Raw genomic sequence first — 25066 nt, forward strand, 5'->3', positions numbered from 1 at the left:
TAGCAAATAACAGCTCTGGAAAGACTCAGGTTTACTGGGCGAGGCAGGCAGGACTGACTGGTACTGGGGATGCAGCCACCAACTGGCCTGGGATGGGAAGCCTGTTTTTCCCCAGGAGCATAAGACACTTCTCCCTTGTACAGGGACATCAGGAGCAAGTGGACAGGTTATTCACAAGGGACTGAGTTGTAGCTCATGGTTTGTTCCAGGATGCCTCTATGTCCTTGTGAGGTCAAGGCTGGACTCTCCTGCCTAGAGACATGAGGACCCCCAAGGGACAGCAGTGGGAGAAGCCACCATAATCTTCCCCCTGGAAGACACCTAGCATTCTGGTCTGAGGAGACCTCTGTTGCCACCTTGGGCAAAACCACAGGGACCAAAAGGAGAGCCAGAGATGCCAGAAAAACAAGAAAATAATAATACCAGAAATATACCCCAAAGGCTATAAAAATTACATTACCATAGCAACCATAGCCCACAAAAGCAGGCCAAGGCCTACATGGCTAAATTTAAAACAGAGTGGCCACTGCCCCAAAATAAAAGACTTACATGGGATCCAAAGTCCCCCAAATAATACACAAAATGTTCAGGATACTACAATAAATCACTTGTCTTTCAAGAACTAAGAATCAAATCTTCAATAAGAAAAGAAAAAAAACAACAATATTGATGCCAGCAAGATGAATCAGAAATTAGAATTATCCAACAGGGACTTCAAAGAAGCTGTCCATTCAGATGCTTTCATGGTTAATTACTAATTCTCTTGAAACAAATGAGAAAATAGGAAAGGAAACCTCTTGCAAGAATGAAAAACACAAAAAGAGAGAAGATAGACTTAAGGCACAAAGGGCGAGCAATGAAAGGAAGGGCATTAGTTCAGATCTTGCAGCCAATGAAAAGGAAGTGAAGGAATATCATGAACAACTTGTGCTCAGAAATTTAACAAAGTAGAAGAAAATGAACCTCTTCCCCCAAACCTACTAACTTCTAACATTTAAAAAAGATGAAATAATAATTTAAACAAGATAATAATAATGTTAAAACCATTATGGAAACTGAATTCATAATGAAAAACATTCTGAAAAAGAACTCTGTAGATTTAAATGGTTCCATGATAATTTTACCAAGCATTAAAAGAATTACATCAGTTTCTTCCAGGAATAGAAGAGGAGGGACAACTTCCCAACTCACTTGATGAAGACTATATTAGCTTGATACCAAAATTGGACAAAGACATTATTAAGAAAGAACTACAGACCAATACCCTTCAGCAATTTTGATTCAAAAGTTCTCAACAAAACATTAGCTAACAGAACCTAACAACATATTAAAAGAATGGCACACCAAGACCAAGCAGAAAATATTCAAGATATCCAAGGCTTCCTCCCCATTTGAAATGGACATAATCAATGGAATCTGCCATATCAATAGACAAAAGAAGAAAAATCACGTATTGATGTAGAAAAGGCATTTGCCAAAATCCAGCATCCATTGTTGATAAAAACTTCCATAAAGCTAGGAATATGGAGAACATTCTCAATTTGAAGCAATATGTGCAACCACATATAGCTAAAAATCATAATGGGAAAAGACTAAATTCCTTCTTCCTAAGATCGGATAAAAGGCAAGGATGACCACTCTTATTTCAATATGGTACTGGAAGTTCTAGCTATTGCAGCAAGGCAAGAAGAAGAAATAAAGTTAGAAAGATTGGAAAGGAGAAGATAAAACTCTATTTGCAGATAACATTTTGTCTATAGAGACAATAGAACTTCTAGGACTATTGAGTTCCACAAGGTTGAAGATCCACATAAAAATCCACTGTATATATAATGCAGTTGGTAGAGTGCTTGCCTTGCATGCACAAGGCCCTGGGTTCACTCCCCAGCACCAAAAAAAAAAAAAATCACCTGCATATTTTTACATAACCTACATGCTGAAAGTTACAACATGCTACTGCAAGACATCAAAAAAGAGTAACTGAAGAGACATACCATGTTCATGGGTTGGAGCAACTGGCATTATAGATGACAGTTCTCCCCAATGGATCTGTAGGTTTAATGCTACTCCAGAAGACATCCCAGGAAGATCTTTTTTTTTATAAACATAGACAAACATGTTCTGAAATGTACACATACATATCAGGTCCTGGAAAAGCTACAATGATTTTGAAGAATTAGGTTGAAAGCATCATTGGACCTGGTTTTAAAACTTACCATGTAAACACATGGATCAAGACCATGTGTTACTGGCAGAGAAACAGACACTAGATCAATTGAATAGAATACAGAAAATAGATTTAACTCACACAAACATACCCAAAGGTTTTTGTCAAAGGTTCAGATGAATTAATTGAAGTACAGCCTTTTCAGTAAATACTTCTAAAGCAATAACTATAGGCCAAAAAGAAAAAGAAATTTGGCCTAAAACTCAAATGAATCATGGATTTATATGTAAAACATAAAACTACAAGATTTCTGGGGAAAAAAACCACATAAAATAAAATCTTCAAGAATTAATATTTGTTTTTAGATTTGACCCCAAAAGTAGGATCTGTGAATGGAAAAACTGATAAACTGGACTCATTGAAATTAAAAGGTTTTGCTTGGCAAAAGACCTTGTTAAGGGGATGAAAAGACAAGATACAGATAGCGAAAAAACATATGCCGAGGACATATCCCGTCTCTAGACGATATGAAGACCTCTTCTAATCAGCAGGAAAGACAAACCACTCATTTAGAAAATGGGCAAAACACAGGCACACACTAATGATGATCCACAGAGAGCAAATAAGCCCAGGAAGAGAGGCTCAACATAATTTGCAATTAGGGGGATGCAGCCACTATCAGAAGGGCTAAGATAGAAAATAGTGACAGCTTGTGCTGATGAAGGTATGGAGTGACTGGGCCACTCATTCATTGTGCCCAATGGTACAGTCAATCTGGAAAACAGTTTGGCAATATCCTTAACAATGAAACATTCGATTACCACGTGATCTGGCAAATCACACTCTTGGACATTTTATCCCAAATACAAACACTTATGTTACATAAAACTTGTAATGAATGTTCAGAAACTGCTTTATTGGTAACAGCCAGAAGTTGAAAATGGTTTGGATGTTCTTCAACAGATAAATGCTGAAGACATTTCAACTGTGGTACGTCTATCCATTTCTCAGAATACTACTCGGCAATGAAGAAGAATGAACCACTGACACAGGCGGAAACTTGGGTGAGTTTCCAAGGAAGTACTGAGTGACAAAAGCCGGTCCCAAAAGGTCATACCACAATATTTTTCAAATTCCAACATTTTAGAAATAGAAACCTACTGGTTGCCAATTTAAGAAAAAAGGATACACAAGGCAGGTGATATGGTTATAAAAGGGCAATATGAAAGATTCCTCTGGTGATGAAATTCTTCTTAAACACAGATGGTCGCACACACCCCAGATAAACACAAATAAAACTGGGACAACCTATGATTTGTGAATTATATCAATGTCAGGATCCTGGTTTATTATTTTGAAAGATATTACCATTGGCGGAAGCAGGGTATAGGGTAGTTCTAGGGGAGCAAGAAAATATATAATAATCTCAATAAGAATTTTAATTGAAAAACCCCACGGGGGCTGAGAGGGCTGAGGCTAGCTCAGTGGAAAAGCACACTGCTAGGGGCTCAATCACAAATACCACCAAAACAATAAAAACCCACAGGTTAGGGCTTGAAAAGAAATTCTCTGTGTGTTTGGTTCTAGTCTATTTTCTTGTATTGAAGGGAAACCAGCCAAAAGAAAGAAGCCATTGTGTTCACTGATACCTGCATGGAGGCCTTTCCTCTTCTGATGATTTGAAAGGTCCCAGGGTACTTTCAATATATTGAAGGGTGAGATTTGTGTTGATTCAACATCAGATTGAGTTTTAGCACATTTTCCTGGGGTTGCAACCATAGAAGAGATTTCCTTTTGATGCCTGTTTGTATTTAGATAAAACGCAGACGAAGAAAGAAAAAGAAAAAAAATAAATAAAAAGACAATTCCCATCAAGAAGGAAGACTTAAATAAATGCATTCATGTTGAATACTGCAAATTTAAAGAAAGGAGCCCTCCCTTATTGGAATTAAAAATAGCCGTCTACCCCTGCCCCTGCAGAAGAGGAAATAGGGGTCCAGTCCTTGAGTCAGTGGGAACATGTGGCTCCCACCACAGGTCTGTTCGTCACTGGGCGACCCCGTTGAAGTTGCACAGTCCTCTTGAAACTTCTTCACTCTCCTTGTCTGTTCCTCAGGAAATTTCACCTGTGCACCCCCAACAGGGGTTCACTTGATGCTTTGACTCTATCCCTTGTGGCTTTAAAATGCACATTTTTTTTTCTTTTTCTCAATCTTCTTTTCCCTAACCTTCTCCTTCCTGATCTCTCCTCCCTAATCTCATTCTCTCTGAATCACCTCTATAAAAGACTCCTGTTCCTGTGAATGGGCAGAATCACAGAGTCTGGGACAAGAGTCCCCTGTGTTTCTTCTTTCATAGCAAAGCAATAAACCTTCTTTTTCCTTTTTCTCAAAACCATGTACTCCTTAATGGATTGGCACCAAGGTGGGAGGACCAACTAGGTAGGGCTGATACAGGGGCTAACAGAGGAACCACCTGGTATTACCACGTCTGATTTACAGAAATCCATTTCTCTAATCATAGGGTCAGGTTGACCAGCAAGCTCTTACAAAGGCCAGAGAAGGGAAACTCCCACCTTGGACCTCCCCAACCGAGGAAGAGATGGCGGCCATCCATTCTGGGGAAGATCTGGAGCCAAGAAAGATCCAGAAATGCTTGACTATTTTCTGACACATTTCTTTCTCTGAAGCTCAGAACACAATAGCCACAGATAGGAAGGTTTCCAGAACATTCTCCCACTCTACCACTTTAAAATGTGCTCCTTCTCCTTCACCAGCCTGCCTCACACCTCACCAAATGCCCCCACAAAGCACCCACCCCATATCCTGGAATCCTTTGTGTGATGGTCCCCACAGGGTGCATCCCCTGGCGGAAAGATCAAGCGCACCTTCATGTGCGTCCCAGGTCCCCCGTGTACAACCTGTTCTCAATAGATGTTTGAAAAAGCATTTGGGGGCTGTTAAATATTTTCTTCTGCTGGAAAAACTAGAAAAAGGTAGTTTGGGATTGACCACAGATAAGAGGGCGAAATAACTTTTCCTAATGTTAAGTTAAAAGGAAGTTCAGAAGCCTGGTATCTGCAGGATGAAGGGCTATGGTTAGCACTTCCCATCACATTAAGCAAGACTGTTTTATCATGTGCTGGACACACTCTTATTTAATCCACCCTGGGGAGGAAACTCAGGCCCAGAAAAATTCTGTGACTTGCCCAAGGTCACCCATCATGTACTAGGGGAATATTAAAATGTTTCTCTGTCCAACTCCAGGACCTGCTCCCGCCAGCCCTTAAAAATAAAACTAAAATAAACAGACAAAAAATAAATAAAAATAAAAAGGACTTCATCCACCACTCAAATAGCAGACATAGCCAACTAACCAAGTCAACTTTCTAAGAAATAGCTGCTCTTTGTATCCTGAGATCTCAAATTTGATTAAAAAGGGTAAGAATGGATTTAAGGTACAGGACTGAAAGTACACAGAAGGGAATGTACATTTAAGAGCAGCTCATTTGTTTGAGTCTTGGTTTTTTTGTCTAAATTTGCTGAGTTTAGAAGATGTACCTATGTTTTCCTAAATACTTGAAAAATAATACTGTAAAATGCTTGATTTGCTAACAGGAAGACAGTCGATTTTGATGAACAAGAAATTCTGATTTATTTTTTTCTTCAATTTCTTTCCGTTTTGCGCTTAAATAAAAAGATACCCTCTTGGCAGGGTACGCTGTGACCCTGGAATGTCTGGTCACAGACCCTTGAATCATCTTAATGAGTTTCTGACACATTTCCTGAGTGTTGGGAATATATATATATATATATATATATATATATATATATATATATATATATAATTTTATTTTTATGTGGTGTTGAGGATCGAACCCAGTGCCCCACACATGCCAGGTGAGCGCGCTCCCGCTTGAGCCACATCCCCAGCCTGGGAATATTTTTGATTTGGGGTTTAACTAAGAATTAGAAATGTATTATACTATAGGCTGGAAAACAAAAACCCTCCCACTCGAGCCTCCAAGTCAAAGATGGGGAACCTAAAGCCAGGCACAGCGGTGCGGTGCACGCCTGTCATCCCAGCTGCTCAGTAGGCTGAGGCAGGAGAATCCCAACTTCAGGGCAGCCCCAGCAATTTAGTGAGACCCTGTGTCAAAACAAATGAAGAAAGAAAGAAAGAACAATGAGGAAATGAGGCCAGCAGTGATGGACAGGTGCAGAGGCAAGTTAGGCCCTCACCAAGAGCCCTCTGAGGGAAGCCCAGGCCGGGGCCTCCTTATCTCCAAGTTAAAGCTCCTTCATTATACAGCACCTTTCAGTCCTGACACTGCTTGGGTTAGGGGACCTGTCCACACTTGATAGAGCATGAAAGTGGCTTTCTCAAGACCATGGATTGCTATTAAATTATTCTCTCTGCTAAAATAAAAAAAATCCTAACTAATCTATACTATGTGATTCTTACACTAAAATAAATCTCCTGAAGCATTTTAGAGAGAGAAGTCAAGGAGAGCGAGGATAGTGTCTGCGAGGACCCCCAGGCAGGGGTCAGCGAGCGGTCCCTTGAACTCACTTGCTTTCTTCCTTCTCTCCGTTGTACCACCAGTCCATGATCAAGGACTTGGAATAAAGACTTTGCACCTTCTCCAGGTCGCTGTAGCCCTGCTCCATCTCCTGAACCAAAAGAATCACATCTTCATTCTGTTGCAATGAGAGGTGAGGACATCATGAGGTTGCATCAGAGTTCCCATCTCAAACATCTCTAGCAGAAAATGGACTGCATCGGGAAAAGAAGAATCTGAAGACTTCCACGGGATTCTTATACTATATTATGAATTTCTAACCCACTTATGGACAGGTATTTCACACATAATAAACTGGACATATATGAAGTGTACGGCTTGAAGTTTCAACATTCACACCCCTGAGATCGTTATTATGATCAAGAGAAGGAATGTATCTGCCACCCCCCCTCCAAATTCTCTCCTACTCCATGACAAATCTGCCCTCCTTCCTACAACCCCTCTTCCCAATTCCTGAGAAACTTCTCATGGGCATTGTGCTATGATATGTTAATTTCAATTTTCTAGAATTCTATATAAATGGAGCCGTGCTGCAAATGCTCTTTTCTTGTGTGGCTTCCTTCACTTGGATAATCATTTTGAGATTCGCCCATGCTGTAGCGTGGATCAAGAGCGCATTCATTTTGTTGCTGAGGATGATCCCATGGTATGCTAAATATCAATATTTATCCATTTGCCTGCTGATGCACAGGTAAGCTATTTCCAGGATTGGGCTACTGTCAATAAAACTATAAATTTTTGTGTGCAAGCCTGTGTATGGACATCTGCTTCCATTTCTCACGGTGGGAACTAGAAGTAGAATTGTTGGATCATACAGATGCTGATGTCAAAATTCTAAGGAAACTATCAAAGTATCCCAATATGGTTGTTCCATTTACGTTCCCATCAGTCATGCATGAGAGTCCCATTCCCTCCACATCCTTGCAGACGCAAGGTCGAGTCAGCCATTCTCATTTAGCATCCTACATGGGTGTGACAGTATCCAACCCCACCAGCAGTGTGTTGATCTTCTAGTTTCTCCTCACCCTTCCCAGCACTCTGTTTTCTCACAGTTTTTGGTTTTTTTGCCATTCTGAAGGGTGTGCAGGGATGTCTCATGGTGGTCCAGTTTGCATTCTTCCAAGGCTAATGATACTGAACCTTTCATGAGCTTATCTGACACCACGATCCTCCTCTATGAAGTGTGTGCACGTGTTTTGCCTATTTTCTGATGGGATGTTTTGCTTTTTGCTGTTGAGTGCTGAGAGTTCTTCACACCCTTTGTTCAATATGTCATTTGCAGAGACCTTCTCCAAGTCTGCAGCCCACCTTTCACCCCAGGGCATACAATAATTCAAGAAGCACACTCCTATATAGAAGAGCATTCTTTTTAAAATTTTTTTTTTAGTTATTGATGGACCTTTATCATATTTATATGCAGTGCTGAAAATCGAACCCAGTGCCTCACACATGCCAGGCAGGCGCTCTACCACTGAGCTACTAGAAGGGCATTCTTAAAGTATATACCCTTTGGCCAAGATTGAAGGATTGGCAAATAGAATCGTACTTAATTTCCCCTAATAACCCCTGAGAACTTTTTGCTTTTTCAGATGGTCACATGGTCACATAGTCTGAGAAGTCAGGAGACAACTACCTTACATTGGAAATTTTTGAAAGTATCACAAATATGGGTATATAGCAATGGTTAACAAACATCACACATGAACCCCAGGGACCCTTGAATGTCCTAAAGTTTGACAAAATGTTGATGGTTGTTAAATTTGAGTGATGGTTTTCTTGGGGTCCTTGCACTTTGAGACTTTTGAAACTTTCCATAATAAAAAGTTTAGAAGAAAACACATTACCCTAAAATTCCTGGGCCTCTGTGCCCACAGCCTAATTTAGAGTTCCACAGTGGCACCCTGGAGTTTGTGCCCCAGTTCAGATGGTCCTTGGGGATTGAACCCAGGGACATTTTACCACTGATCTACATCCCCAGCCTCAGCGCCAGACTAACTGGGAGATCTGGTTGCAGAATGGACACCCAGTGTCTGGAAGGACTTGGAATCAATGGCTCTTCCTCCACTCTCCATGGGAAAACTTAACCAGAGCATATGGGAAGCTGGGAATCACTTTTTAGAAGCCACACTGAGAATCTAAGGGACCCACTCTGGAATCCTGATGGCTAGGATATTCTGTCCATGGGTTTCCACAGTAATTTAAGCCATATAAGGCATAGTGCCTCCCCCCCTTTTGGAGACAGGGTCTCACTAAGTTTCTTAGAGCCTCACTAAGAGGTTGAGGCTGGTCACGAAATTGTGATCCTCCTGCCTCAGCCTCCTGAGCCGTTGGGATTACAGGCATGCACCACCACATTCAGCCCTTGAGCCACTTCTGAGAAATGCTGGTATACTTGTTAACCAGTTTGTTGGCTTGACTTGGTTTTCTCTGTGGTTACTGTTTTTTACTAAGGTACTGACTGCCCCTGCACCTCCACCGGTCATGTTAAAATAAATGAACACTCTGTGCTTAGCCCATCAAGCTCTTACCTGAAGAGCCTCCTGAGGAATGGGATCCTTGCAACCAAATTTATAAGAATGGAAATCTCCTCCCGTCAAAGAAGCAAGCTCTTGCAAAAATTCATTCGCAATCTTATCATTGTAATTGAAGGAAATGGTGTAAATAGGAATTTTCTGGAAAACTTTGACTTGTTCTATCACCATCTCAGGTGGCTGAAATAGAAAAGAGAAAGGAAAACAAAGATGTGGGAGAACCCTTGCTATTTGCCATAGAAAAATACTGATTCTTCACATAGGGATAAGGGGCTTTTTGTAAATGTGTCGTTTCAATGCAATGAAGGGACACCGCCAGACAGTGAGAGCACATAGACCAATATGAGGCCCTTGTCCTCCCAGGTCTCGCACTTCAATGGGAAGAAGCAGCACGGAGAGAGATTTGCTTAGCCAAGTTGCTCAACTTGAGGTGCTCCTAAGCTCAGGGTCCCTGTGAAGATGCAGAATCGCGTGTAGAATACGCTAACGTCTGTTTTATTTGAAGAAAGAATCTCTATATAGATACATTTCTGTCGGCCTAACATAAACTGGTGGCCTCGGTTGCCTCTTAGCTGGTGCGTGGGGTGAGGGGGAGAACTTTCCCCATATGCCCTTTGTACCTTTGTAATTTGGGCCACGTGAATGTATGGGTATTCAAAAATTGAATAACAAAATGGATCCTTAAGTTAAAAATCCTGATTAAGCCCATAAAACAGAATATGATGCAGTCGTTGAGAAGGAGGCCTCTGAAGAATTCCTCGTGACTTGGAGGAGTGTTTTGAATATTAGATGAAAACAAAGCAGAACACAGAATTAAATCATGAGTGATTTCAATCGTCTTCTTTTATGCTTATCCATATTTTCTAAGTCTCATCTAATACAAACATTAAGAAAATAAGTTTATTAAAAAGAAAAAGACGCCCTGTGTAGATGACTCTTCAATCAGAACGCCTAGCCAACGTCTTTCCCAAATCAGATGGAGCCTCATGTTTCCAGAACTTTGAACATCCAAGCACTCCATGTGCATAACACCAGCACCTGCGAACCTCCTGCTCCCTGAAATTTAAATGTCAATCCTTAATCACATAATGGAATAAGCCAGAAATTGGTCACCTCGATGCCTTTCTGCTCTGCTCCCACCTTCTCCTCACCCCATTCCTGTTCCTAAACCAGTCACACGTCTTCTGGCTGCCATCTGATCTCAGGAGAGGGTCCCCACCTCCCTGTTCCTGCTGCTGCTGCCCACAGCTGTTCCTAGTCCTTTCCAAGGTATAGGCAGGAGGCAGAGCAGAGCCAGCCTTTCCCTGGCACTACTGGGCATGTATGGTCCTCTTGCAGGTTCTCCCTGAGAAATGCCCACCCTTTTAACAGGGCACTCAGGAACCTTCACACCTCCCCAACCCGACTTTCTCATCTCAGCCCTGCCTCAGCCTCTTTCCCTGACCCAGCCTCCACCCCGTGTCCACACCTCTGTCCCTCCTGCTCAGGTCACCATTCATCTCCTCTGATCAGAACATTCCTTCTCCTCTTCCCAGACTCAGCTGCAGTGTGGTCTCCCCCGTGGGCCCTGCCCTGGTCTCTCCATCTCCTACAGCTGTCATCCTTCTCGGGGCCTAGGCCTAGGGCGGGCAGCCCGGCTCCCTGGACTGTATTAGAGTTCACTGTCTAGGCACGTCCAGCTCGTCCCCCTAAGGACAGACGCCCCTCAGGCAGGATGAGCTATGGTTCACCTGCGTAGCCTCTAACCTTGGTATCCCACGGGGAACATCAGAGAGATGCAAGAATCTGCTTCCCAATTGAAAACACAGCAAAGTTCATGGGAAAACCACTCAAAATAAAATGTCACTTTACATGCTGCCTCTCTGCCATACAGCCAATGCTGAGGGCGGAAAAATTCCAACTGATTTACTCCATGAACCATCTGACACAGGATATTCTCAGATATTTGCCTAGCAGTCTGCCTATGTAAACATTTGTCGAGGAAGGAAACCAGTTGATAGTAATTCACTTCAGTGGGTAATTTACATTGTGCTGGCCTGGAAATCCCTGTGTTTATTTAAGGGCTGCGACTCTCCTCTTTCATTCACAAAGCTCAAGAGAAGCTGAACAGGCTTCTCCAGAACCTTTCAAATATTTCCCAGTCGGGCTAAACAAAACAAAGAACATTTCACTGGAAAGGCATGCTTTGTTTAAATGAGGAATGTGCTAAAATTAGGGGCAAAGCCAAGGATGTTGTGCAGTGACATGTTTAGATTGAGTCCTCAAAGGTGTGTGTGTGGGGCGGGGGGGAGACTCTCCTCACTCTCAATTTGCAGTAAAGTGTAAACCAGACTCCAACAGAAGGCAGACACCAACCCTTCCGGGTTGGTCTCCAGGACTGTGGGTGTGTGTGTCACAAGGCTCCTCAGAGCTGAGGCAGACAAAGGAATTCCCCAGTGCGTCTTCTCACCTCAGTTCTGGATCCCTAAGCCAAGGGACACCTCTCAACCACTTCTTTAAGGTCATCGAAAAGGTCCCCCAAACCCATTCTCAGCATTCACTTTCAGTGTGCTGGGGAGTCCCAACTTCGAAAATAAGTACCTGATCAGGTCTGCCGTCCGTCAGAAGGTAGATCACTTGTGTTTCTTTATCAGCAAAAGCAATTCGTAGGGCATCCAGGGTGTTCGTGGAGCTTCCAACCTGTGGGGAAAAAGAGGTACCCAGAGATCTCATAAACGAGTGGTATTTATTTTCTGCTTCCAAAAATAATCATTAGGGCTGGGGCTGTATAGCTCAGTGGCAGAGCACTTACCTAGCATATGTGAGGCACCGGGTTATATCCACAGCACCGCATAAAAATAAATAAATAAAATAAAGGTATTGTGTCCTCCTACAACAATTTTTTTTATTAAAAAAATTAATAATAATAATAATAATAATTTAAGTCCAATGATTTCAAGACACCAGACCCCTCGGTGTGTCACCAAAGTCTCTTTCTAGGCAGTACAAGAACTGTTAGCAGCCAGGACTGTGGGTTTCCTGTCTTGATGACAGAAATCTTAATGCAATTTTATCTTTGGGTTTCTTTGTGGGATGCTAACTCAGTTACATCTCATCCAGCTGTCAAAAGAGCTTAAACACACAGCCCAGATGCACCCTGGTAGGGATTGTGTTTATTTCAAACCCAGATTTACTCACGATATCCAACATTTGGCAAACACGAGCATGATATCATTAGCAGTCTAACAATAGCACAGGGATATATCTAATAGGTTCTAGCGACTACAGAAGTTCATGTGCACATTAGGTCTTACACAAGTGCGTGGTATTGAGTGGGGGACTAAATGCTGTTTTATATATCATAGAAATAAACATTCAATTACAGTTGGCACAAATCTATGGATTCTATACGGATGGAGTCAACCAACTATGGATTGGAAATCTTTGGGGAAAAATTTGCATCTGTACTGAACATGTACAGACTTTTTTCTTCTAATTATTTCCTAAACAATACAGTTGAACAACTATTTATGTAGCATTTACATTGTAGTAGGTGTTATAAATAATCTAAAGGTTATTTAAAGCACATAGGTGGATATGTGCATAAGCAAATACTATTGCATCTGCAGATTTTGGTATCCTGGGGGATTCTAGAGCCAATCCTCCAGGGCTATTAAGGGATGATTGTTCCAGTCAGAATCAGAATCAAAGGGAATAAGTTATGGCTCATCCTCTCTCCTACACATTATATCAATCATAACACCATCCACAACTCTTTATATAAAAAAGGTAAAATTATACACATGGTATATGTTAAGAGAGATAAATGATATTTAACTTATGTTAAACAATTATAAATTAGAAAATCTTTTTAATGCTTCATCAATATAGAAAAAGATGGACTTTCAGACAAATTTAAATTCACTGGAATGCACTTTCCTTTTTTTTTTTTTTTTTTTTTTTTATTATACTGGGGATTGAACCCAGGGTTACTTAACCACAGAGCCATATCCCCAGCCCTATTTTGGATTTTATTTAGAGATGGGATCTCACTGAGTTGCTTAGTGCCTGGCTGGCTTTGAACTCGTGATCCTCCTGCCTCAACCTCCCGAGCCACTGGGATGACAGGCATGTGCCACCGTGCCCAGCTGGAATGCACTCTACTTAATATGCAAAAATAATACTAAGAGACTATTAGTAAGAAATACAGGACTTGGAGGTTCCTAACTGTTTCCTTAAGCCTGTCCACTCCTCTCAGGCCCAGGGTATCAGTCCAGCTTTAATTATAAGCAAGAAAACTAATTGTGGTTGACCCAAGAAGAAAGGAATTTATGGAAAGGACATGGGATGGCTCACAGCCTTACCCAACTGGCAGGAGAACATGGTTTAGGACCTCACACTGGGAGCAAGGCCTCTGATCCTGCCGCAGACCTGCCTGGTGGAACCCCGCTGCAGCTCTGCTGCCAAACACCAGATGCTACGCCTTGCTTCGCCAACACTGGAGGTGCTGGCTCTGAGCTGGACCAGCAGCCTGCTGTCCCTGTCACCCAAGGAGCTACATCAGACTGCACTTGCCATCATTGCCACAGAGTCCCTGCTGGCACCATCTGGAATCGCTGACTTGCAACTCAGAGCCCACGAGGCTTTTCTGCCTGGTGGGGCCTGGTTCATACAACGTTCTCTCCAGCTGATGGGAGGCCAGGACCCCCAACTTCCACAGGTGAGGAGGCTCTGCCTCCCATATGGAGAATCAGGATAGGAAGAGAACCAAAACTGATGGCCAAACACGCATCCAAGCCTCTGCCCAAGGTGTCTCCCAAGCCTCACCACAGGCCACAGACCAGACACCAATGGGGCACTCTGCGCCCTGCCCCACCCAGCTGCTCTCGCCTCGGTCACCTTCATCTGATTTCATTTCCTTTCTGTGGATATTCAGTAAGCACTGAAGTCCCACCTGCTAGGCATTTTGCTAGGTAGGGGACATAACTTACGAAGCCAGACCAAACTTTATGTCTTGAGGGGGGTTGGCAGGCAGTGCAGGAGGCTTGGAAAACCACCAGCAAATACTGGGCAAAAGCTGTCACGGCCCACGCCCAGCATAGGACACATCTTGCTCTAACTGAGTGGGCAGCTAAAGGCTTCTCAGGGTGAGATGGCAGGGGAAGATGATCAGTAGGGGGTAGGGCTGGGGTTCAGCGGCAGAGCACTCACCTAGCACATGCGAGGCTCTGGGTTCCATCCTCAGCACCACATAAAAATAAATAAATACATAAAGATATTGTGTCCAACTACAACTAATAAATATATATATATATATATATATATATATATATATATATATATTTTTTTTTTTTTTTTTTAAAAAAAAGATCAGTAAGCTAGGTAGAAGAGATGATGGGTGTTCCAGACACCTATTTTGCTCAGGAATTGGCAAGTAATTTTATTTGCAAAGCTCCTCTGAGGCCAGAATAGTGACAGTGGTGGTGGCAATCATAAGATAACTCCCAGAGGGTCTGAGACTGTAGTTCAGTGGTAGAGCACTTGCCTTGCATGCTTGAGGGACTGGGTTCAATCCTCAGCACCACATAAAAATAAATAAATAAATAAATAAATAAATAAATAAATAAATAAATATATTGTACCAATTACAACTAAAAAAATTAAAAAAAAAAAAAAAACAAAACTCCAGAGAGCACATGCCAGGTGAGGGACTTGCTTTCCCTGCATCTTTACCCCTGTCATAAGAAGACTCAGGCAGCAACTTCTGCCCCTGCACCCCTGGAGGTCACCCAGAAACAGCAGGCAGCCCAAGTTCTTGGCACCTCTGCAGACAGCAGCAAATGGGATTTCGGAGCACAAGATGGCTCCCAAAACCAAACTGTCACTGGAATGAAACTTGCAGATTGAAACCAGAACAAACATGCTAAATCTAAACAGCGAATGCCTGCTAAATGAGAAGATTCAAGTGGGATTAGTTTCCTGACATAATTATCAAATTGTCCAGAATACAATTTTTTTAAAAATCACTCATCATATCAAGAACCAGAGATACTGCTTTTGAATGAGAAAACTATCTACTGATGAGGCAGAAGAGCCTTGGAGATCTGTGGGATAATAAAGAAGACATAATCTTTCTACTGTGAGAGTTTCAAAGAAAGAATTGAAAGAATGAAAAATTTGAAAATCATTTAAGAAGTAATGACTTTAAAAAATCACAAAATTTGGTGTAAGATACAAAAAACACAATTCATGAAGTTAAGAAAAACTCCAAAGAGAAAAAAAGAGAGAGAGAGAGAGAGAAACCCACACCAGTACATGTTGTATTTAAATTTCTGAAAACTAAAAAGGAGAAAACTCTAAAAACAGCCAAAGGAAAATAGTACCTGTAGCATCTATGAAAGAATATCAATTCAAATGACAGTCACCTCTTATCTGAAACACATTGTGTTTCAAGGGCTGAAATAAATGAACTGCTAACTATAAATCATGATATAGCTGGGGTAAATATTTTCCCAGGTTGAGAACTACGAGAATCTATTTCTGGAAGACCTGTCCTTAAAGAATGGCTAATGGAAGCTTTTCAAATAGAAAGAAAACATTTAAAGAAGAGAGATTAGACTTTCAGAAAAAGAAAGAAGAACAATGGAATGGGTAAATAGAAGTAAACCTAGGGGCTGGGTTGTGGCTCCGTGGTAGAGTGCTCGCCTAGTATGCATGAGGCACTGGGTTTGATCCTCAGCACCATGTAGAAATAAAATAAAGATACTGTGTCCACCTAAAACTAAAAAATAAATATTTGAAGAAAAAAAGAAGTAAACTTAATATACAATTCTTAACTTCATGAGTTTTTTTAAATCATGTTTCATGACTGAAGCAAAAGTTTAGCACCCTCTAATATGGTATGTAATATTTATGAAGGAAAGACTTTAATTACATTTTTTAAATAGTGAGAGTAAGGGGACCTAAGTGGAAGTAAGGTTTGTGCACTTAAACCAGTAAAACATCAAAATTAGGCTGTTACAAACTACTCCGAACAATCATTATAAGGAAAATCCCTAGAACAATCATTAATGATGCAAAGCAAAGTATAAAAATAATATAAATAAGTCAAAATAGAACATTAAAAAATGGTCAAATAACTCATAGGAAGTCAAATTAAAAAGAAATGAGAAGCAGGAAACACACATAAAACAATAACTAAATGGGAGAATTAAGCTTTAAATATCAACAATGATATGCAAATGCTGTGAATGTACCAATTACATGATAGACATTGAAGAGAGCAACCATATGCTGTCTATAAGAAACTCACTTCAAGCAAAACAACATAGACAGGTTGAAAGCAAAAGGAAGGAAAAGACATATTGTGCAAAGATTTATTTTTAAAAAGCAGGAGTAACTACCTTAATAGCATAAAAAATACACTTTAAAGAAGGCAAAGAAAATTATTAAGGACAAAAAGGGACATTACATAAAGATAAAGGGCTCAATACACCAAGAATCCTAAATATGTATGTATCAAACAACGGAGCTCCAAAATACATGAAGCAAAATCTGATGGAAATGAAAAGAAAAATGGATAAATCAAGAATTATGGTTAGGTTCTTCAATATCCATAGTTGACAGAACAACTAAACACTTTGCAACAGTGTAGAAGAACTAAATGACACGATCCACAAACCAGATCTAATTAACGTTTATAGAACTCTCCACCCAATAGTAGAATATACAGTCTTTTCAAACAAATATCAAACATTTACATAAACAAATCTTGAGTCACAGAACAACAATTAACAATTTTAAAAGAACTGAGGTCATATTGAGCATGTCCTCAACCATCACAGAATTGAAACACAAGTTAATAACAGAAAATCTTCAAACACTTGGAAATAAAAGAACATGCTTTAAATAATTCATTGTTCAAGAAAAGAAATTACTGATAAAATTAAAATTAAATAAGAGTTGAATGAAAATTAAGTAAAACATTTAAATTTATGGGATGCAGCTAACATAAAGTTGATGACACTAAAAGCTTACTTTAGAAAAAAGGAAATATCTCAAAATAACAATCTGTGCTCCTCACTCAAGAACCCCCAAAACGAAGAGTAAAATTAACTCAAAGCAAGCAGGAGGAAGGAAACAAAAAATAAACAAAGAAATCAATGAAAATCAATAAAATTGAAAAGGAAAACAAGTAGACAAAATTAACCAATATGACAGGTGAACAAAGGAACATCACTGTAAACCCCACAAAAATGAGAGGAATGATAGGAAATATTATAAATAATTTCATTCCCTTAAAATCAACAACTTCAAACAAATGGATCGCTTCCTTCTAGAAGCAAATGACCAAAACTAACTCAAAAATATTCAGATAATCTTGATAGTCCCATATTTATTAAGGAAAGTTAATTCATACTTTAAAACCTTCCAACAAAAAGAAATCAAGGCCCAAATGGTTTCATTGGTAATTTCAACCAAACAGTTAAAGAGAAAAAAAATAACACCAATTCTACATAGGTCAGATTCAGAAGAAAAAGAAAAGTGAACACCTCTCTACCCTTATTACGAATTCTATATTCTCTGAAATCAAACTAGACCATTATTTCTGAGAAAAAATATCTACAGACTAACCTTCCTCATGAACAGACACAAAAATCCTCAACAAGATATTTTGACAAATCTAATGCAGAATATATGAAATGTATAAAACCTCATGAACAAGTGGTAATTATCTCAAGAGTGTAAGGTCAATTTGACATTCAAAAACAATTAAACCAATGTAATTCACCATATTTGTGAACTATATAGATCACCATATTTGTGAACTAATAGATGTAGAAAACACATCTGACAAAATTCAGCATTCATTTATGGTAATAATTTTCAGCAAACCAAGAATAGAGGGGAACCTCATTAATCCAAAAAAATCATAACTGACAAAAAGGAACCAAAAACAAAAAAACCACCACCTACAACAAAATCCGCCATAGCTAGCAAAGTACTTAACGGTGAAAGATAGAAACCTTTCCCTGTAAGATTAGGATGTCCTCTTGGATCACTCTAATTCAATATGAAAGTCCTAGCCATTGCATTGATGCAAGAAAAAGAGATAAAAGCTATACAGAAAATCATTTCTAATCATAGATAATATCACTGAAAATCCTAAGTAATCTATCACAAATCTCTTAGAACAAGTGAGTTTAGTAAGGCCAAAAGATACAATGTCATCATACAAATATCATTTGTAATAAAACAAAATTTAAAAATTAAAAGTACCATTTATGATAGTAACAAAAAGACCTAAATAAATGAAGAGGGAGAGACAGGGTTAAAATGTCAGCTCTCCTGAATCTGGCCTATGGGCTTAATGCTATCCCAATCAAAATCCTAGCACATTTGTGTTTTGTAGATTTCGACAATTGATTCCAAAATTTATAAGGCAGGTCCAAGGAACTAGAATAACTAAAAATTTTTGAAGAGAAGAAAGAGGATTTGTGACAGGTGATTTCAAGACTTAGTGTAAAGTTATAGTAATAAAGACAGTGTGGTGTTGGCAAAAGAAGAAACATCTCATTCGATGAAATAGGAAAGACTCCCCCAGGTAGATCTGTCCCGGCCTCCCTGGGGATTGGTCCATAGAAGTTACAAATAGGCAAGTAGGTCCATTACCAATTAACCTGTGGCTCCAAATTGGAGCCAGAGGTATCAATGTGAACTCACAGTGTATTTAATGTAGATACAGATAAATAGATACAAAAATCCAGATGTTTGTAGATTCTGGATTTATATATGAGAGGAAGGATAGGAAATATTATAAATAATTTCATGCCCTTAAAATCAACAACTTGATATATATCCCCACCCCCACCCCCAGTCATTTCTTTCCACTGAGAAGGTCTGAAAGTAATGAAACAATCCAGTAGCAACAAGCACATCAAGTACCATGATCTTGGTTTCTAAATATAATTTCTAGTAAAGAATGAGAATTCCTTGAAGAACTGGTAGATTTTAGGATTGGGGCTGGGAAAACTTAAGATGATCATGAAAGGGCTGGGTTTGTGGCTCAGCAGTGGAGCGCTCACCTCGCATGTGCAAGGCCCTGGGTTTAACCTCAGCTCCACATAAAAATAAATAAATAAAATAAAGATATTGTGTCCAACTATAACTAAAAAATAAATATTGTTTTAAAAGATTATTATAAAACACATTTTTATGCCAGAAAGTCAGCAAATATAACATAAAAAAAGAAAAAAAAAGATGGATTCTTATTTATTTATTCTGGGGACCAGAGATTGATCCCAGGGGTGCTTTGCCACTGAGCTACAACCCCAGCCCTTTTTATTTTTTATTTTAAGACAGGGTCTCACTGAATTGGTTAAGGCCTAATTAAGTTGCTGAGGCTGATCTCAAACTCATCATCCTCCTGCCTCAGCCCCCAAGTTACTGAGATTATAGGCACGTGCCACTATGCCCGGCCTTTGGATTCATGTTTAAAAGACACAGGAGGCAGCCTGAAAGAATTCTCAATGGCCAAGGTAGAAATAACTTCAGCAACAAAATAAAAAAAAAATAACAGTGTTAGGTTATAATTTCAAGAATAAAAGAAATCCCCAGGAGCCCATAATAAAGCAAATATATGAGTGAACAAATAAAAGGAGGAAAATGGAACCTCTTCTTTATAGAAGCTTCCAAAAAATAAATGTAAAAGGAAATAGAAAATCACCACTAGCTCATTTATACTTGCTGTAGAGAAGAATCGCCACAGGATGCAAAAATTAGTGGGCAAAAGTTTAAGGAACAAAGGATCTTTGCATAGCCTCAAAGTATCTACACCAAGACATTCATTAGTTAAAAAGGGGGAAAATATTAATTTTTCAGGGGAGAAACCTGGCTGATACCACCTTAGTGAAATGGTCAGTGTCAACATCTCTGATGATAAGGCATTTTGACATCCCATGTGCCTGGGTACCATGCTGGGAAAGGCAGATGGCTTGGTGAGATTCTTCTTCAAAATCCATAACCCTAATCTCATTGTGAGAAAGCATCAGACCAACCAAACTGCAGGACATTCTACAAAATATCTCATGAGAATTCTTGAAAAGTTTCAAGATTATGGAAGACAAGGAAAGACAGAAGAACTGTCACCAACTGAAGAAGACAGGAGACATTGCAACTGAATGTAATGTGAGATCCTGGCACACAGAAGGGACATTCATAGGACTCTGAAGCCTGCGCTTTCCTTAATAGTTTCAATGTGAATTTCTTAGTTTTGGTAAATAACCACGGCCACGTCAGGTGTTCACGTTAGGGAAAGTTAGCAGAAAGGCTCCTGGAATATGTACTGGTTTTTGGCAAATTTTATAAAAATCATTTAAAATTTAAAACAAAACTAAACCTTCGTGCAGGATTTGGGCCGCAGAAATAGAGCCCAGAGGGTCATTAGAACAACTTCTCCCTTCGAGTCCAGTTTCATTAGTCCTTGGTTGACAAGCCATTGGTGGGCCATGTTGAAAAGACGGTGGAGAGCTAGGAGGAAGCCAGACGCATGGGACCCTAGGGAGATGGTCAAGGTGCCTGTTTTGCACCTGCTCTTCCAATTTCCTCCCACCAGGCCTCACCCCCAGCTACCCAGTGGGTGCTGACCCAGGCTTCCCCTCTGTGGACTTCAGAATGGCTGTGTCCACTGCTCCATAAGACCAGCACAAAGCAGGTACAGGACACCAGGAGTGGTGTCCTGGGTGTACATAATCGATTACTAGACAAACTAGCCAAAGAATAACAGGAGAATTTGGTCATCTCTATTACTGTTGTTTTAATTTATTTTTTATTGGTAATAATTAAATATACTAATGGTCTGTGACATGATGCTTTGATATGTATATGCACTGAGAAATGCTTAGATCAAACTGATTGACATATCCATTAACTTGTGTGTTTTTCTTAATGATGAGAACACTCAAAGTCTACTCCCTAAGCAGTTTTCAAGTCTATGTTCTTATTAACTATAGTTACCACGCTGTGGAATAGATCTCTAGGACTTATTCTTCCTGTCTAACTGAAACTTTATGCACCTCACTAACCTTTCCCTCTTCCTTGTCCCCCACACCCAGGCCCTGACAACCACCTATTGTGATATGAGTTCAACATTTTTCAATGTCACCTATGAGTGAGATCATGCAGTATTTGTGTTCCTGTACTAGATTGTTTCTCTTAATGTAATGTTTTCATAATGTTGTTGCAAATAATACTTTTAAGGCTGTGTCATATTTTATTATGTATATATATCACACATTTTCTTTTGCATTGGTCATCTTGAAAATGAATTTTGGACACTCAGTAAGCAGGCAAGGAGCAGAAATGCAGATTTTTAAAGATAGCAGAACTATGCTTTCCCCAAACAATTATAATTATGGTTTTGGCCAAAGGGCTAAAATCTAAATAGATGATTGAGTTTATTCATTATTTATCCACTGAGATTACATACATAATATTTTGTTATCACAACCCTAAAAAATAATGGGCTCTGGGTGAACAAGATATTTCCTATAGTCTGTAAGAGAGAACATGTGTCATAAGTAGCTTCCTTGATTCATTCTGGAAATTAAGCAAGTTGGGCTTGAGCTTCAGACTCTTTCTCAGGATAAGATGCCCAGTCAGGTCAAAATCTTACAGGTTCAGGAGGCTGAAGCAGGAGGACTACAAGTTCAAAGCCAGCCTCAGCAATTTAGTTAGGCCCGAAGCAACTCAGTGAGATCCTGTCTCTAAATAATAAAAATATTAAAAGGACTGAGGATGTGGCTCAGTGGCTAAGCACCCCTGGGTTCAATCTCTGGTACAAAAAAAAAATTATCAGTATTATCATTTCTTTTAGAACACACTAGAACATATTTTCCTCTCCTCCTCTTCCTCCTCCTTTTCCCATTTAAAAAATTCAAATCCCAAGGGAACCCTGATGCATCTTGGCATCAGATTTAGGGAAATTTAGGGAGATTTAGGGAGGTCTGCTGCTGTCCATTTGTGGCCCTCCTGTCAAAGCTGGGACTCTAGCCAACTCTAAAGATGTTTGTGATATTTAACTTTTTAACAACTCAGTTTCGATTTTAGTGTCTTTCAAGTATCTGGCATGTCACGTGGTTCTGTAGAACTTTTAAAATCAAAATAAGTTCTAGTTGAGGGATGTAGGGAAAGGAAATTCCTCCTGAATGGTAAACACCAAGACCAGCAGCTCTCAAGGTCTGCAAAGGAAACGCGGATCGGCAGGGACGATGTCGCCCTCTCCCTGTGTCCTGCTGGCCTTCTCCTCCTCTAGCTCTCAGCCCTGCACACCCAGACTGTACTGCCCATCTCCACAAGTTCATTTCTCCTGAACAAAGTTCACAGTGAAGATCTGCCATAGATCCTTCAAAATGATAATGAAGTGTCACATGAGACAGAAATGAACAACTGAGAACAAAAAAAAAAATGTTATATTTTGACATTTGTTTTCATTAAGTGTCTGAAACCTGAGCCAAGGACCCATCAGGAAACAGCTCGGCCAACCCTTGGTATCTACGGGTCTCCAAGGATTCAACCAACCACGGATGGAAAATGGGGGGAAAAACCGAGTCCGTACTGTACATAGACTATTTTCTCATTGCTATTCCCTAATGTAATAACTATTTAATAGCATTTGTAGTGTATTAGGCATCATCATCCAGAGGTGATTTAAAGTAGGCTGGTGGCTATGCAAATATGATGCCATTTTTTGTAAGGACTTGAGCATCCATGGAATTTTGGTATCCTTGTGTGTGTGTGTGTGTGTGTGGTGGGTGGGTGCATTGGGTCCTGGAACCAATCCCCACTGGATACTGAGGGACGGCTATCCTGTGAATAGAGACTTATCTAAACCTTAAGATATTAGCTGTTGAAATTAATGTGACCTTTATAAACAAAATGAATGTCCATGTGAAAGTACTGCCATCCTATAGCTCAAAATGTTTCTCAAGAATTTCTATCCATCCAGGCAGGGGTCAACACGCTGTAATCCCCACAGCTCAGGAAGCGGAGGCAGGAGGATTACAAGTTCGAGGCCAGCCTCAGAGATTTAGGCCCTAAGCAATTGTCTCAAAATAAAATATAAAAAGGACTGAGGATGTGACTCAGTGGTTAAGTGACCCTGGGTTCAATCTCCAGTACCAAGAAAAAAAAAGAAGAAGAAGAAGGAGAAGGAGAAGGAGAAGGAGAAGAAGAAGAATAATTCCTATCCTGTGAATAAATTCAGTACACATTTGAAAAATCTCAGGCTTGTTCACCAAGATTTCATCTCTATTTTACCTGAATGTCTCTAATCCAGGACTGAGCTGCTTTCAAATTATCTTCATTGATTTCAGCAAGTTTTTCCCGCCAAGCAACTGCCTGACCATCAAAAGTCACAAAATTGAATTTACTTTTGTATTTCAGCTGTTCCTGTAAGAGACAATTATTACTTAACCATAAAACCACTCAAATGTAAGAAAAGCTCAGGGCAGCTCTTAGCCTAATATATTTAATCACTAGAATATCTATTTTCAGTTCTAGAAGCTTAAAAATTATGTTCAATAGAAAAAATCTTTTCTGGTACAAAAGGCATTTAAATAAAATCTATACATAGTTTGAATGCCAAGACCCTTCCAAATGTATATAAGAAGGTATGAATGTTTATTATAGATGTCACAAATATGTATACGTTTATACATATAATGTGGCATTAAATATTGACTTTAATACTGATATTAATGGTATGCTAAATGTGCACACTAAATATAATGTTCTTAAAAAAAAAAAAGAAACCTGAAATGATTTCATCATTTTGATTACCATCTTTTGGGAAAAACCATTTTTCAGTTACAGATTATTGACTTGCCTTCTATCTGTCCATCATTCTCCCACACAGCTTGGTCAGATCAAAAGCTGAATTTATTTATTTATTATTATTATTATAAATATAATAAATAAATATAATAATTATTATAATAATTATAATAATATAAATATAGTAATTATTATATTTATTTATTATTTATTTATTTTCAAACACTCCCCACTATTATTTCTGTAACTAATACAACAGACCCTGTGAGCATGATCGTACACACTCATAGACATGGAAATTGAAGTCAGGACCTGCTTCAGGTCAGACAACCTGTGGCCAGCACAGGCAGAGTCAGAAGTGGGAGCTTCTATTCATCAGCCTCATGTATCCTCCCATGAATCTACCCTGGGACACACTCATTCATAATAAATGCTGGAAATTAAAATAAAAAGGCTAAGATAATAAATATCTGGGAAACAACAGAGCTTTCTAAAGCTTTCGGTGTATCACAGATTCAGGATAGAGAAAGCCTGAAGCAGTGGCTATAGGATCTCCCTTCAGTAACCCACAGGAGGCTTAAAGGACCCAATAGAGGACAGGTCTGCTTTAAAGGGGAACTGAGGATTCTCTAATGGGCAAAGGGGAGCCTTTTCTGAACTGGCATCCTCATGGGGTGTAAAATCTCCCTGTCCTCTGCTGGTGGCCACTGGACGGTGGTTGGTGCAGATGCATTTGCAACACACAGGCCCTGAATGCACAGACCTGACCACGCCCTCTGACCTGTATAAGCTGAATGATCTTGTCCTTCACCAAGTCCAGTTTGCTCTTCATGGAGTGAGACGTATCGATGAGGACGTAGACGCAATCCTCACGCACCTTTCCAAAGAGGATTTGGCTCCCGTCCTCTAGCCATTTAATCCTAGGAGGGAAAAAGTTTCAAAAAGAATGGTCAGAGCCTGCAGGCCATGAGGTCA

At 39.8% G+C, this 25066-nt stretch overlaps 1 protein-coding gene across 5 annotated transcripts in view; it reads right to left on the reverse strand.

Moving 5' to 3' along the window:
• Vwa3b (von Willebrand factor A domain containing 3B) overlaps window positions 1-25066 on the reverse strand; it is a 191529-nt gene that overhangs the window by 71280 nt on the left and 95183 nt on the right. For all 5 annotated transcript variants that reach the window (XM_071601860.1, XM_071601861.1, XM_027950669.2 and 2 more), the window contains 6 exons: window positions 24873-25011; window positions 23576-23707; window positions 11861-11959; window positions 9278-9460; window positions 6740-6867; window positions 3817-3968 (listed from right to left, as the gene is read on the reverse strand). In XM_071601860.1, coding sequence (XP_071457961.1) covers window positions 3817-3968; window positions 6740-6867; window positions 9278-9460; window positions 11861-11959; window positions 23576-23707; window positions 24873-25011 — 833 coding nt within the window. The remainder of the gene's footprint in view (window positions 1-3816; window positions 3969-6739; window positions 6868-9277; window positions 9461-11860; window positions 11960-23575; window positions 23708-24872; window positions 25012-25066) is intronic.

Source organism: Marmota flaviventris, chromosome 14 (genome assembly GCF_047511675.1).
Source record: "Marmota flaviventris isolate mMarFla1 chromosome 14, mMarFla1.hap1, whole genome shotgun sequence".
NCBI classification, from domain to species: domain Eukaryota; kingdom Metazoa; phylum Chordata; class Mammalia; order Rodentia; family Sciuridae; genus Marmota; species Marmota flaviventris.